This window comes from Arachis hypogaea, chromosome 3 (genome assembly GCF_003086295.3).
Source record: "Arachis hypogaea cultivar Tifrunner chromosome 3, arahy.Tifrunner.gnm2.J5K5, whole genome shotgun sequence".
Taxonomy (NCBI): Eukaryota; Viridiplantae; Streptophyta; class Magnoliopsida; order Fabales; family Fabaceae; genus Arachis; species Arachis hypogaea.
The window spans coordinates 128,461,192-128,472,921 of record NC_092038.1 but is presented as its reverse complement, the minus strand read 5'-3'; the positions used below and the strand labels follow the sequence as shown (position 1 = coordinate 128,472,921).

Below are 11,730 nucleotides of genomic sequence, written 5' to 3'. Positions count from 1 at the left end.
TTTAAAACAAAAAAGAATCTACTTTCCTTCTTGACTCTATGAAAAATACTGACCCTTCGTTACTATTTTCACACAAGGTCTGCTAGAAGCACTGTCCTTCCACCATCATTCTCACGCAATGTTCCAAGTCTCACCATTTTTACGTAATGAAACATCTGATGGAAGTATTGATCCTCCACCACATTTTCAGACAATATTACATCTGAACAACTTACTGCATATATTCCTTCTAAGTATTTTTTTATCATTTTATCATTATTTTTTATTATTAAATTTGTATTCAAGTGTGGTATAAAATTTCAGTTTTAATTTTATTTTTTTTCATATGTAATTTTATAGTTTATTATTATTTTTATAGTTAATTATAACAAGTTCTTGACCTAGAAGAGAGTTCTAATAGGAGTAAAAATAAAAAATAAAAAACAGCAATAAAATATACATTGACACATATTTTATATTTATTTTTTATTTTCACCTACCATATCATACACAATATTAGTGATTAGGTTATGTAAAATCAACATTCAATATTGGAAAGTATTTGTTATCATGGTTATTTTAATATTCATTCTCTTTTATAAAAAAATTTATAATTTGAGTTATTTATCCAAACGCTACAATTTTAAAATAAATACTTTTATAACTAAAAATCCAAATACAAAATAACTTATTTATAAGCTGCTTTTAATAAAAGTCTTTATGTTTTAAGCTCCTTACGTTTTAAGCTGCTTTTACTGCTTCTTCTTTCTCATCTTCTTATTTTGTTTTCTTATAATTTTTTTTGGGAAAAAAAATTAAATAAAGAAGAAAAAAATGTATAATGTTACAAAATCAATAGAAAGAGGAGGAGAAAAAAATGCAGTAACAACAACAGTAATAAAAAAACAACGATGAAGATAAAACACACAAAGAAAAAGGAGGAGAAACGCAAGGAAGAAGGAGAAAAAGAAGGAAAATAGGGAGGAGAAGAAGGAGGAACGTGAAAAAAAAAAGAAGGTTTTTCATAATGGTGAGTGAGAGCGCGTTTTGGAAATAATTGAGTGACTTGCGTGTTATCACGCGCCAATTGGTGAATGTAGTTTTTGTTAGACTTGACCCTACTCGTAAGACTTGTAAACCAAAAAACTTATATGTATAGCATAATTTATATAGATATAGGTCACCGCACTAGTTATTACTTATTATTCAAAATGAATGATGATGAATATTTTGAAAATAGACATTAATAAAATTTTAAGATATGCAATTATTTTGATATAATATAAACTATACATAGTCATATGGCAGGGACAACAAATATCTATAATGCAATTGGTTTCTCCTCCCTCTCCCACCAAGCAAGTACCCATCAAGATTAAAACGCATGAACCAAGTTGCGGCTGTCACTCACATTCACACATGCACTACTTGGTACTTACATTCACATACTTACAAAGGTACTGATTGAAAGTTGAAACATACAATAGGTTATTTTGACGACTCTTGAAAAGATAAGTTGCTGAAAAGTTTACATTCTTGCAAACCAATTAAAATTTATAGCCACGGATATCAAATTAGACTTATATATATGTCTGTTTCTATGATTCCGATCCCTTTCAACGTAATAAATTTTTAATGCTTGTTGACTAATGAAAAAAATAAAAGGGATTTATGTACGTGTGTATAACACAGTAACCACACACCCAACAAGCAGTAGACACACAATAATGACAAAAGAATTAAATTATATATAAGACTCGATCTTAACGTTTTGCTAGCTAGAATAGAAAGAAAATATTTTTGTTATTGTCTTTCTTATCCCTGCAAATCATAATGCTATTAATTAACCGACAATTAGGATAAATTATATCCAAATGCTTTTAGAGATACTTCTAGAAACAGCAAAGGTACAATGAATTCAGCGAAATAGCAGTATAATGCAACTAAACTTCACTATTTTATTTTATTTTATTTCAAAGATATTTATCAATCATCACAATCCTCTTTTAACGGCAAGGCCACAACATTATTTAACATTTGATTATATGTACCCTCTTAGAATTATTATTATTATTGGATGCCATCTTGTTCTTGTTCTTCTTCTTCTTTATATTTGGAAACTAAGATAGACCAAGAGAGAGAGCATAGATCTAGCAGGTGAGGTGGGACCCATGGTATTAATGTTTAAGGAGAAGAATACTAGTTACTACTTACTAGTTAGGAGACACGTAAATGCTCCATTCGTTTTTGTCAGTATACACAAAATTCTTTCATTTTTTTTTGTTTCTGTGATCATCATTTTTCTATCAACTAATTCTCCCAACTGGACGGCTTGAGCCCAGAGTCAACATGCTTTCAGTTTCAGAATCAGAGGTAACAACAATAATTCACAAATTATACTCATTCTCTCTCTCTCACCCTATATATATGCCTTCTTTTTTTCATCCATTTTCTTCCAGCAAGTTTATTAGATCATGTATAGCATTATTGTATAGATGTGTCGGTGAAAGAAGATAATGACATTTATTTTCTCTGTGGTGCTACTGATGAATATATATGTCAAATATGTTTTGGACTGTATGAGGTGTTTATACTGGAATTGCAATTGAAGTTCTGTGTTATATGTGTACCTCTTGTTAAGTAGTCTCTTTAATGAATACCTACCTATGCTCTTATTAAGAGAGTTTATTGTTATCTTTCTATCTGCAAGTGAAATTTTGAATTTTCCAGATGGAGTGGCATGAATAAATGAGTATACTGTGAAATTTAATTTGTACTTTCCAGATGGACTGACATTAAAGGATAGACCCATTTGTGTCTCAGTTAGGACCATAGTGACGAGTGGTTGTTCAATCAGTGGCCTCTGAAATTAACATTTCATTAAAACCCTTCAATATTTTTTGTCTGAACTTTATTGTAACAATGTGGTTGCTGATGTAGATTACTCCTCATAGTGTAACATATGAGAAGTGGATCCAATTGAAGTTGTATCAGAGGTGTCGTGCATTTCTATTTCTTCATAATTTCTCATAATCACGTCTAAGCTAATAAGAACTAAGAAGTTGCACTAAAACTGCAGATCCAATTGATACATTTCTAGCACAGCATGTCAAATTTAGATGTTGTAGAAACATTTTCACTAAAATGTCTCTCTCACTGGAACTATTATCTGTAAAACCATTCTCCTCTTAAACAATGATATCTAATAAGTGATGGAACTATGGAAGTCTAACAGTGGCACATGATGTGGGCCAAATTCGAAACAGGAAGGAACAATATAAAATACAAATAAAGTTTTGAGATGCAATAGCAATCATAAGAGTGAAAAATAGATCTGGAAAATAAATATCTAGATATATGAGCTCATAAGAACCACCGAATCGTAAGCACATATAGATATGTTTTTTCTACAACTTTATTTGCCTCCAAAATTGAATGTGAATCCGACAGTGTAATCTCCATTAGTTTCTATCGGTCTTATTCCCTTAAATAATTAATGCTGGTAGAAATAGGATATCATATCTAACAAGAAATGGAGCATATTTTAATTTGTTGTATCAAACAACCAGCCCTGTAGACTTGAAATCTAGCAGATGTATCATGGTAAGGTTGGTGTGAGGGTCCTTAAGATGAGTTTAGTAACATGGATTAATAAGTGACAATTGAAAAAAAAAAGTGGCCAGAAAAAGTTATCTGGATTTTAGAATCCGATGCCACAGTATCCTGCTAACCTCATCTCTGTTGAAGGTTCTTTTTCTGCACATAGCAAGGAACTAGCTAGTACCATAAGGTGGACAGTAGTAGAATTGGGAATTCAAAATCAATGTACATGTTTGGGGAGAAAATTCCATGAATAGAAGTTGACTATATTGTGTTGGAGATGCCAAATTCTTTTGGGAATTCTTGTGACTAATCTGCTGATGTATGCTTTTACCCTTTTCTAAATGCAATAGAATACATGTATGTTTTGCTTGCTAACCTTTGATTAAGACTTATTTTAAAGTTGAAGTAAGTTGTAATAATGTTGATATTGTTTTCATTGCCACATACTTTCAGAATGATGAGATGCCCAATGGATGGCCACTGGGTCTTGGGTTTTTGAATATAAAGCTTAGAGTTACAGAGGCACCCGCAGCTGCACCGGTCGAGCCTTTCTCATCGACGCAGATGCCATCCACCAGCTTCTCCTCATTCTCATCCTCCAACCTTGATACTGAGGTAAAATGAACCAAATCTACTTTTGTCCCCTTTTTGTATTGAAATATATACACCAAGTTAATTAGTCTCCAAAGACACCAATATAAGAATGTATCGAGAAGAATTGGTGTTTATAACTGTTTTTTCTTGCATTGGAAACCAGCAGTCAACAGCATCTTTCTTCCAAGACAAGAGTGTATCCCTTGGGCGTCTTATAGGAATAAGAGGAGGGGAGAGAGGACGATTGTACTTGCCAAACACGCTGAGGTTTGAAGACACTAGTGAGAAGAAAACATTAGGAGATGCTTCTTGTTCTGATTCATCTAACTCAAAGGTACAAGAAGTGGATGTGGCTGAAGGCATTTGCATACCCACATTACTTGATGTCCTGCTCAGAATCAGCACCAAAACTAAGAGAACTTCAAGGAACTAGCTACTACCTAGTACCTACCATATGAATATGATGCCGTCACACTAAAGAATTTAACTAGTGATTTTCATCCCATTTTTCTTGAATGGTCCATTTGATCTTTCACAACTCTATTGTAACTTATTATATTTCAGATTATGGGGATTATACATAATAATAAAAGAATTGGGGTTGAGTACATCGATTTTATTTCTTCTTTTTATATGCATGAAAAATAAGCTGCTTTGGATTATTTATATATTTATGGTTATTTTAAAGTATATTTTATTGGAGAAACAAAATTTTAAATTTTTTTATATAATCCAAAACTTGACACTTAAGCAACCCAAACTATATACTTGTCAACAGATTTTTGCTTTTGATATTGGAGTAGCAACGGTGTTTCTTAAAATGTGGATTAATAGAGTGTTATTCTTAAATGTGAAACCGTTTAATTAGATAAACAAAAATCGGACCATCTGATTTGTGAGAAGTACAAATTCGATTTGTGAGAAGTACAAAAATTGGACTGAGAAATTTGTGAAATCGGACCGAGGGATTTGTGAAAGTACAAAAATCGGATCGAGGGATTTCTGATAAAAAAAATTAAAAATTTTGAAGTATAGAAATTGGACCTTTGGATTTATGTATCTTCCGCACTTTTAAAAAATACTAAAAATTATAATGTTAAGATATATCATTACTTTTATCTCCATATAAAAAAAGCCCAAAACGTAAAGCCCAAAGAGAAATAAAATAAAAAAGAAGAGTAGGAACAAGGAAGCAAAAAAGAAGCTGAACCTCGCCATCTCCGTAAGTAAAGATGTCAACCGTCGCCGCCCGCTGTTTCCTGCGCTCTGCCGCATCACGAACGGTGAACTTTGCCGCCGGTGGCAAGTCAAGACCCACCCGATCTCCGTTTCGGGTGCCGAAGCAAAGTTCACTCTCTAACCGCATTTTCAGGTAACACTCCCTAACTAACTCTCAAGTCTACTAAATGTAAGACAAGTTAGACAACACTAACATTTGTATTTTTCCCCCCGAAATTTGCGGCAAAGGTCGCCGCCGCCGGCAATGAGTTGCTGCGTTGAATCGATGCAGCCGTATCACATGGCCACGGCTTCCGCATTGCTGACTTCGATGCTCTCCGCTTGCCCCCGCTCTTATGGTTGGACTCATGAAGGTATTCCTTCATTCACTGCTTTGCCTGCATTATTTGAAACCATGCCAATTCTTGTTGTTCATGACTGCAAATCTTTTGATGAAACTCAACTTTTGTGTTGCAAGCTTTGGTGTGATGATCTATTGTGGCTTTATGTTGGTCTTATGTACTAGGACCTTATTGTGATGATCACCAAGTGTTTGATTTTATGTCATTTACTACTGACTTGATTGTGTTCCTCTTAACCATTTTGGATCAAAAGGAAAGGGTTCTGTGACTTTACTTTTTTGGTGCATATTGAAAACTTCTACATTTTTTCCTTCTAGTATTTAGGCATATTTTTCAACTGGGCACTTCCATGCTCTCACAATGAAACCATGCATATTCTTTCCCCTCTGTAGGGCAACAGAAGACTAGATGAAGATCGAGCATGCATCACTGATTCTGTCACTTGGATTTGTTTCAAATTTTTGGTTTTCAAGTATTGAGAAATGTCTCTTTTTTATATTAGATTAGAGAGCAGGATTTCTAAATTGAATGCAAATTAAAATGATGATCACATTCTCACAAAATGGATCCGCTGCCCTGGTCATATAAATTGGTCTTGCAACATCTTATAGAGAGAACCTTTTTTGGTGAACTATAGAGAGAACCTTTGCCCTTGGCAGAGTTACTATGGATTTCAGATGAAAATTGTCACCCTAGTCTAGTTCATTAATAATGTTTTGAAATCAACTTGCAGTGATATAGGTTGTTTATTTTGGAAAGTAGGATAGTTTTAAGATTTTTCTAGCTGCTGGCATGTCAAGCTTTTGATTATTTTGTGCATATATGACCTCTGGATATATTGAGTAATTGTTTTAGCAAGAGAGATACTGAGTAATCATATTTATGGATTCACGACATTTGATTTGAACTGGACCACACTGAATGAATTTTTAGAGATAACATTATGGAGACCATACTGATTGATTGTATTCATTCAGATTGCAATGATGATCTATGATGAATGACAGAGGGTTCGAGAAAAGTCTATATAGATGAGCTCTAAATAAGGTGGTTAAGTAAAAATTCTTTTTCTTCTTTCTTTTCATTTACTGTTAGTAATTTAGATGACCATAAATCTTTGGGAAAAAAGAAAAGTTTATATAATTCTGGATACTATTGCTTGTCATGCACATAGCACTTGTGATGACCCATTTTTAAAGGCAAACACAATATATTACAGCCATCAGGAATACACATCTTGTTAGAGTTGCACTGATGTCTTTTTGGAATATGTTACCAGTAATTTTTCGTGCCTAACTGCAGCCAATGAATGAATTTTTAACAAGATTCATAATTCAATTAGTCCTTCTGGATTTTAGATTCCATGATCTGTCCAGTTTTAAGTAAAAGCATCAATGTTCGTAGCATTGTCAAGCTTACCATCATTTTCAGATACCAAAATGATGCAGCATCTGTTAGTTGCAATGTAATCTTGAGACTAACCTCAATGAATCATGAATGTTCTCTGCGTGTTGTTTCTATGTGTCTCTTGTACTTGGGCGCTAGTTTTTTAACAAGATAGAGGTAGATTTTCATTGCGCAGCTGCAATCCTGGTGTCCCTTGATGAAGTACATAGTAAGACATAAAACTTTTTGACTTCATCATATATCGTAAAGTGAAAAATGTGTTTGAAGGTTTGTTTTTGTTTGCTGCAACTTGATGTTTTTCTACATTGTTTCTGCTGGTGCTATATTCCTTCTTGACCCTGGTTGTTTCCTTGTTTAGGGTCGTGATCATTTGCTCTTTGGCTTTATGCTTGGGACTTGCCGTGTAATGTTTCGTTATTTCCACTTGCTTTGTTTTCCTTAAATAGCTTTATTATTTGACGAGTTATATACCTAAGTAATATGATCAGTATATACTATATAGGGTGTTAAGAGTATAGATTTCTTCATGCTTATCCTCTTGATGCATTGTAGATGGATGATTGTTGTTTGTGAATGAGGTGCACGCTACATTCCATGGATTTCAGTTGTTTTCTGCTTGGCCCCGTGTGATAATTCCAACACTTTTTTGTGTAAATGTGCTAGCGTCCACAGCAGGGTACCGTGCTAGAAACGACTGTAATTTTATTATTAAACTTATTTTAGTTTATTTACAATATTTTATGTCACCCTATTCTTACAGATGATTTCATAACTATTATTAACGAGTCTATTATGGTAACTACCGGAACCAGCATAATCAATTAATCTTCTAATAAAAGGGAAATGATTGTACCATGTTTTGGTTGAGTTAGTGATAAATTGATAATCAGATGGTACATATTGTGTAGATCTGATATGACGAGTTTAAGCATGGGTGACAGGTATTATAACAAAATTGTGATGCAGATGAGTGATAGCATTTTTTGCCATTGGCATTTTGAGTTAAAAATATGATCTTAGTTAAAAATGTGCTCATTTCAATTTCGTTCTTATATATATTGGATATTAGTATCTCTATATTCGGTTTTAACGTAATTAAAAAAAATCTACTTATGCTAGTTTGCCAACAAAAATATTACTTTATGCAAACAACTCTCGAATTTTTTATTTTTAATATTGGAGTGGTAGTGGTGTTTTTCTTAAATGTGGATTATTGGGGTGTTATACTTAAATGTGGGATCGTTTAACTAGAGAAGCAGAAATCGGTGCCAGGGATTTGTGAGAGGTACACAAATCGGTGCCAGGGATTTGTGAAAGGTACACAAATCGGTGCCAGGGATTTGTGAAAGGTACACAAATCGGTGCCAGGGATTTGTGTAGGTATACAAATCGGTGCCAGGGATTTGTGTTGGTACACAAATCGGTGCCAGGGATTTGTGTTAAAAAAAAATTAAAAAATTTTAAGTACAGAAATCGGTGCCAACGATTTGTGTACTTCCACAGTTTTGAAAAACACCAAAAATTACCATGTTAAAGTATATCACCACTTTTACTTCCATTACAAAAAAAAAATTAGCCACAACTCTCAATACTGAGATTCTGGAGTACCCCAGAGGCCGAGACTCAGCAGCTGAACATTTAGGTAACCGAGAATTGAATGTCAACAACGGAATAGTCACTGGCTTGCAAGTACACCCAAATAATAAAAATAAAAACACATTGCAGGCTGATGGAAACGAATATGGGGAATAACATATTCATATAAACAAAATATCATACTTTTCTCCATTGGATACAGCTGCTGACAAAGATAATAGCAAATCTTAGTGTTGAGACAATACTATCCAAGTGACTTAAGCTTAGCCCTAAGAAATGTCACATGTTAAAGGGAAATACCGCCTAGATACAAGTAAGAACGTATACCAGTCCAATCCATCACCAGTTATGTTTCACCTTCCCAGTATCCATTGTGCAATAAACAAATCATAAAGCCATGTTTGCACTCTTCAGCAGAATCATTCCTCAACCACGTTCACCAATTCATATTCGACCAGAGATAGGTTGTTATCCTCTTTAACTACAAACTTTGCTGGTTCAGTTACCTCAATGCGGCCCCATTTGTCGACAGCCAGCCTCATTGATCCCTTAAACATGTCTATCTTTGCGTTTCGGAGAATCACCGTAGTATCTGGCTTCATCAATTCAACTGCAATAAGAAGTAAGGGAAAGAAGTTACTTCTTGCATGGCATGAACAAAAAGCTTGTTCTACAGATATATCATGCATCAACAGCAGCGTTACCAATCAACAAGAGCTAATCAGTGGTAACGTGCATAAAATGAAATCACTTGAGAGTTGAAACTACCCACACATCATTGTCAATAAGATCAATATATGAATACACGATCTTCCAATACGATAAAGGACTATAGATGAGATAAATGAAAAGGCACAATAAAACCAAGATCCCGGTAACCAAATGGGCAATGGCAGTAAAACAAGCATGAGCTAATAAGAACTCAAAGGCAGAAAGACTAATAGCTGGTTGTACTTGAAAAATTATCACCTCCAAATCAATGTTATTTTTCATTTTTTGTTTTACATAACTGAACCATGGATTGGATCCATCTAACACCCTTACAGTTGCAAGATAATTCACTATTGATCATCACCATTCCCAAACCCAACAAGTTTACTAAGCAACATATATACACAACAAAAAACAGTTAAGGAATCCACTGTGTCTGTACTACAGCTTTAATCAAATCTTAAAGCAGATGAAGCCAGCTCAGCACATCCAAACGCGAAAGAGACTCCAATTAAGTAGGATTTTAGATTCCACGCAACCTAACCCAACAAAACAACACAACATTCGGGATCTCCATTCCCAAGTGCATTACTAGATTCGAAACAAGGCACGTGCCCACATGGAAAGTTTACATTTTTACAATTGCAAAAAGGAGAATATAAGCAAAAAAGGGAATCTACCTTGATCGTTGCGAGCGGTGAAGAGGATGGTGCCGGTTTCGTCGCCGATGAGGCACTCTGCGATGAGAGTGGGGCGAAGGTTTTGGGAAGAGGAGGGTCTCCCTTTGTTCAAGACGGTGTTTGAAGACAACACCTTCGCCACCAAGGTGTGACCGTTGGTTCCCGGTTTCAGCTGATCCACTTTGGTGAACACTGGCTTCCTCTTCGCCGGTTTCTCCGCACTTCCCTGCTGCTGATTCGACGCCATTGATCAACGACAGCAACAAGCTTCCACTTTTTTATTTTGATTTTTACTTTCTGATGAAATCGATTGATGGGTTTCTCTCAGATACTGCAACACAAGACGGAGGAGTGTATAATTGAAATGAAAGGCTTTCCCTTTCTACATCAGTTGCTTATTTTTGCTCATAAATGTTTCTGTTGGAAATGATGCGACACGTCGTTTGAGTTTTACATCGAATCGCTAAACGTCACGTGACATCTAACTATATGTGAAAGTAGTTTCAATTCACAAGTGTTTTCTAAAAAAGTAAAAATATATATTAAGATTATTATTAATAAAAACTGTAATAATTAATAATTTTAACACATGACTTTTGAATTTTGATAAATCTATTTTAATGGTTCTATAATAGACCTAGTTCTTCTTGTTACAGCTTCGTGTAATTGTATCAGTAGGATTTTGTTAATTGAGAAAAGACGTTTTATAGTATTTTTTATTTAATATTTTTATTATTAAAGAGTGAAAATATGAAATATATATACGTATGCAAAATATCATGTATATAATTTTTTTTAAATAGGATTTTTTTATTTTTTTAAATATGTCACAAAAATATTGAAAATTTTACATTTTTAATAAAGAGTTTTCGTATATTTATCAATAATACTTTATTTGTTTATTTATTTTATCCATTATTAAGAAATTTATAAAAACATCTTAAATAGTAAAATAGTAAATGGTTATTAATTTTTTTGTTAATGTAATAGGTTATTATTTTTTTTCTTAACGGACATATTATAGTATATAAGAGTATTTTATGAATAAAAAATGAGTTATTATTTATTTTATATATTTATACATATTATTTTGTATTTTTTCATAAAATAATCAACTAAAAGATGGTGAACTTTTTTATATAATAATATAATCAAATTTTTTACACCAAATATTGTATATTTTAAAAGATGAAACTTGTAGCATTAAATATGTGATTGTGTCGCTACTATTACCAACCATAAAATGAAGTCTATAAAAATAATACAATAGATGCTAAATTGGGGTGATTTCCCATAATTTATACACTTCTCTATTTTTTAGGGTTAATTATAAAAAATGTCCTCAAATTATTTAAATACTGATAAAAATATATTAAAATTTTACTACCGATAATAATATCTTCAATTAATTTAAAAATACAATAAAAATATCTAACAGTAAATATATATTTTAAAAAAATATCTTAAAGATTAAATTTTGATGCAATTTTTTACAAATATGATTATAAAAATAAGATATTATTATACTTAAAATTTAGTAATTTTTTGGTAAGTATATATTTTTTATAACTTTTTTGTTA

General features: G+C 32.9%; 3 protein-coding genes across 7 annotated transcripts; 2 read left to right on the top strand and 1 right to left on the bottom strand.

The window, feature by feature from the left end:
* Nucleotides 1-1,750: 1,750 nt before the first annotated feature.
* LOC112791505 (uncharacterized) lies at nt 1,751-4,784 on the top strand. Of its 2 annotated transcripts, none has more exons than XM_025834368.3 (3): nt 1,751-2,352; nt 4,036-4,197; nt 4,343-4,784. In XM_025834368.3, the coding sequence occupies exons 1-3, from the start codon at nt 2,329-2,331 to the stop codon at nt 4,607-4,609; spliced, it is 453 nt and encodes a 150-aa protein (XP_025690153.1). In that variant the 5' UTR covers nt 1,751-2,328; the 3' UTR covers nt 4,610-4,784. The 2 variants fall into 2 exon arrangements, with proteins under 2 accessions (XP_025690153.1, XP_025690152.1); XM_025834367.3 differs by having other exon boundaries at nt 4,340-4,784.
* A 547-nt stretch (nt 4,785-5,331) lies between these two features.
* Nucleotides 5,332-8,018, top strand: LOC112791504 (protein NUCLEAR FUSION DEFECTIVE 6, mitochondrial). 4 transcript variants are annotated; one of them, XR_003817928.2, is made up of 5 exons: nt 5,334-5,548; nt 5,644-5,768; nt 6,734-6,803; nt 7,522-7,566; nt 7,716-8,018. XR_003817928.2 is itself a non-coding variant. In XM_025834365.3 (4 exons), exons 1-3 carry the CDS (start codon nt 5,409-5,411, stop codon nt 7,527-7,529), a joined length of 273 nt encoding a protein of 90 aa, XP_025690150.1. In that variant the 5' UTR covers nt 5,334-5,408; the 3' UTR covers nt 7,530-7,566; nt 7,716-8,018. The 4 variants fall into 4 exon arrangements, 2 of the variants coding, with proteins under 2 accessions (XP_025690151.1, XP_025690150.1); XR_003197228.2 differs by lacking the exon at nt 7,522-7,566; XM_025834365.3 differs by lacking the exon at nt 6,734-6,803.
* An 872-nt stretch (nt 8,019-8,890) lies between these two features.
* LOC112791503 (uncharacterized protein At4g28440) lies at nt 8,891-10,608 on the bottom strand. The gene is made up of 2 exons (XM_025834362.3): nt 10,151-10,608; nt 8,891-9,369 (listed from the first exon to the last, which is right to left on the bottom strand). Exons 1-2 carry the CDS (start codon nt 10,395-10,397, stop codon nt 9,179-9,181), a joined length of 438 nt encoding a protein of 145 aa, XP_025690147.1. The 5' UTR covers nt 10,398-10,608; the 3' UTR covers nt 8,891-9,178.
* Nucleotides 10,609-11,730: the final 1,122 nt, after the last annotated feature.

Coding starts and splice junctions, on each gene's coding strand:
- LOC112791505 (XM_025834367.3), top strand. CDS start 2,329: ATGCTTTCAGTTTCAGAATCAGAG. Junction 2,353..4,035: donor TTTCAGTTTCAGAATCAGAG/GTAACAACAATA, acceptor ACATACTTTCAG/AATGATGAGATGCCCAATGG. Junction 4,198..4,339: donor CCTCCAACCTTGATACTGAG/GTAAAATGAACC, acceptor ATTGGAAACCAG/CAGTCAACAGCATCTTTCTT.
- LOC112791504 (XM_025834366.2), top strand. CDS start 5,409: ATGTCAACCGTCGCCGCCCGCTGTTTCCTGCGCTCTGCCGCATCACGA. Junction 5,549..5,643: donor CTCTCTAACCGCATTTTCAG/GTAACACTCCCT, acceptor TTTGCGGCAAAG/GTCGCCGCCGCCGGCAATGA.
- LOC112791503 (XM_025834362.3), bottom strand. CDS start 10,397: ATGGCGTCGAATCAGCAGCAGGGAAGTGCGGAGAAACCGGCGAAGAGG. Junction 9,370..10,150: donor CACCGCTCGCAACGATCAAG/GTAGATTCCCTT, acceptor TTCTTATTGCAG/TTGAATTGATGAAGCCAGAT.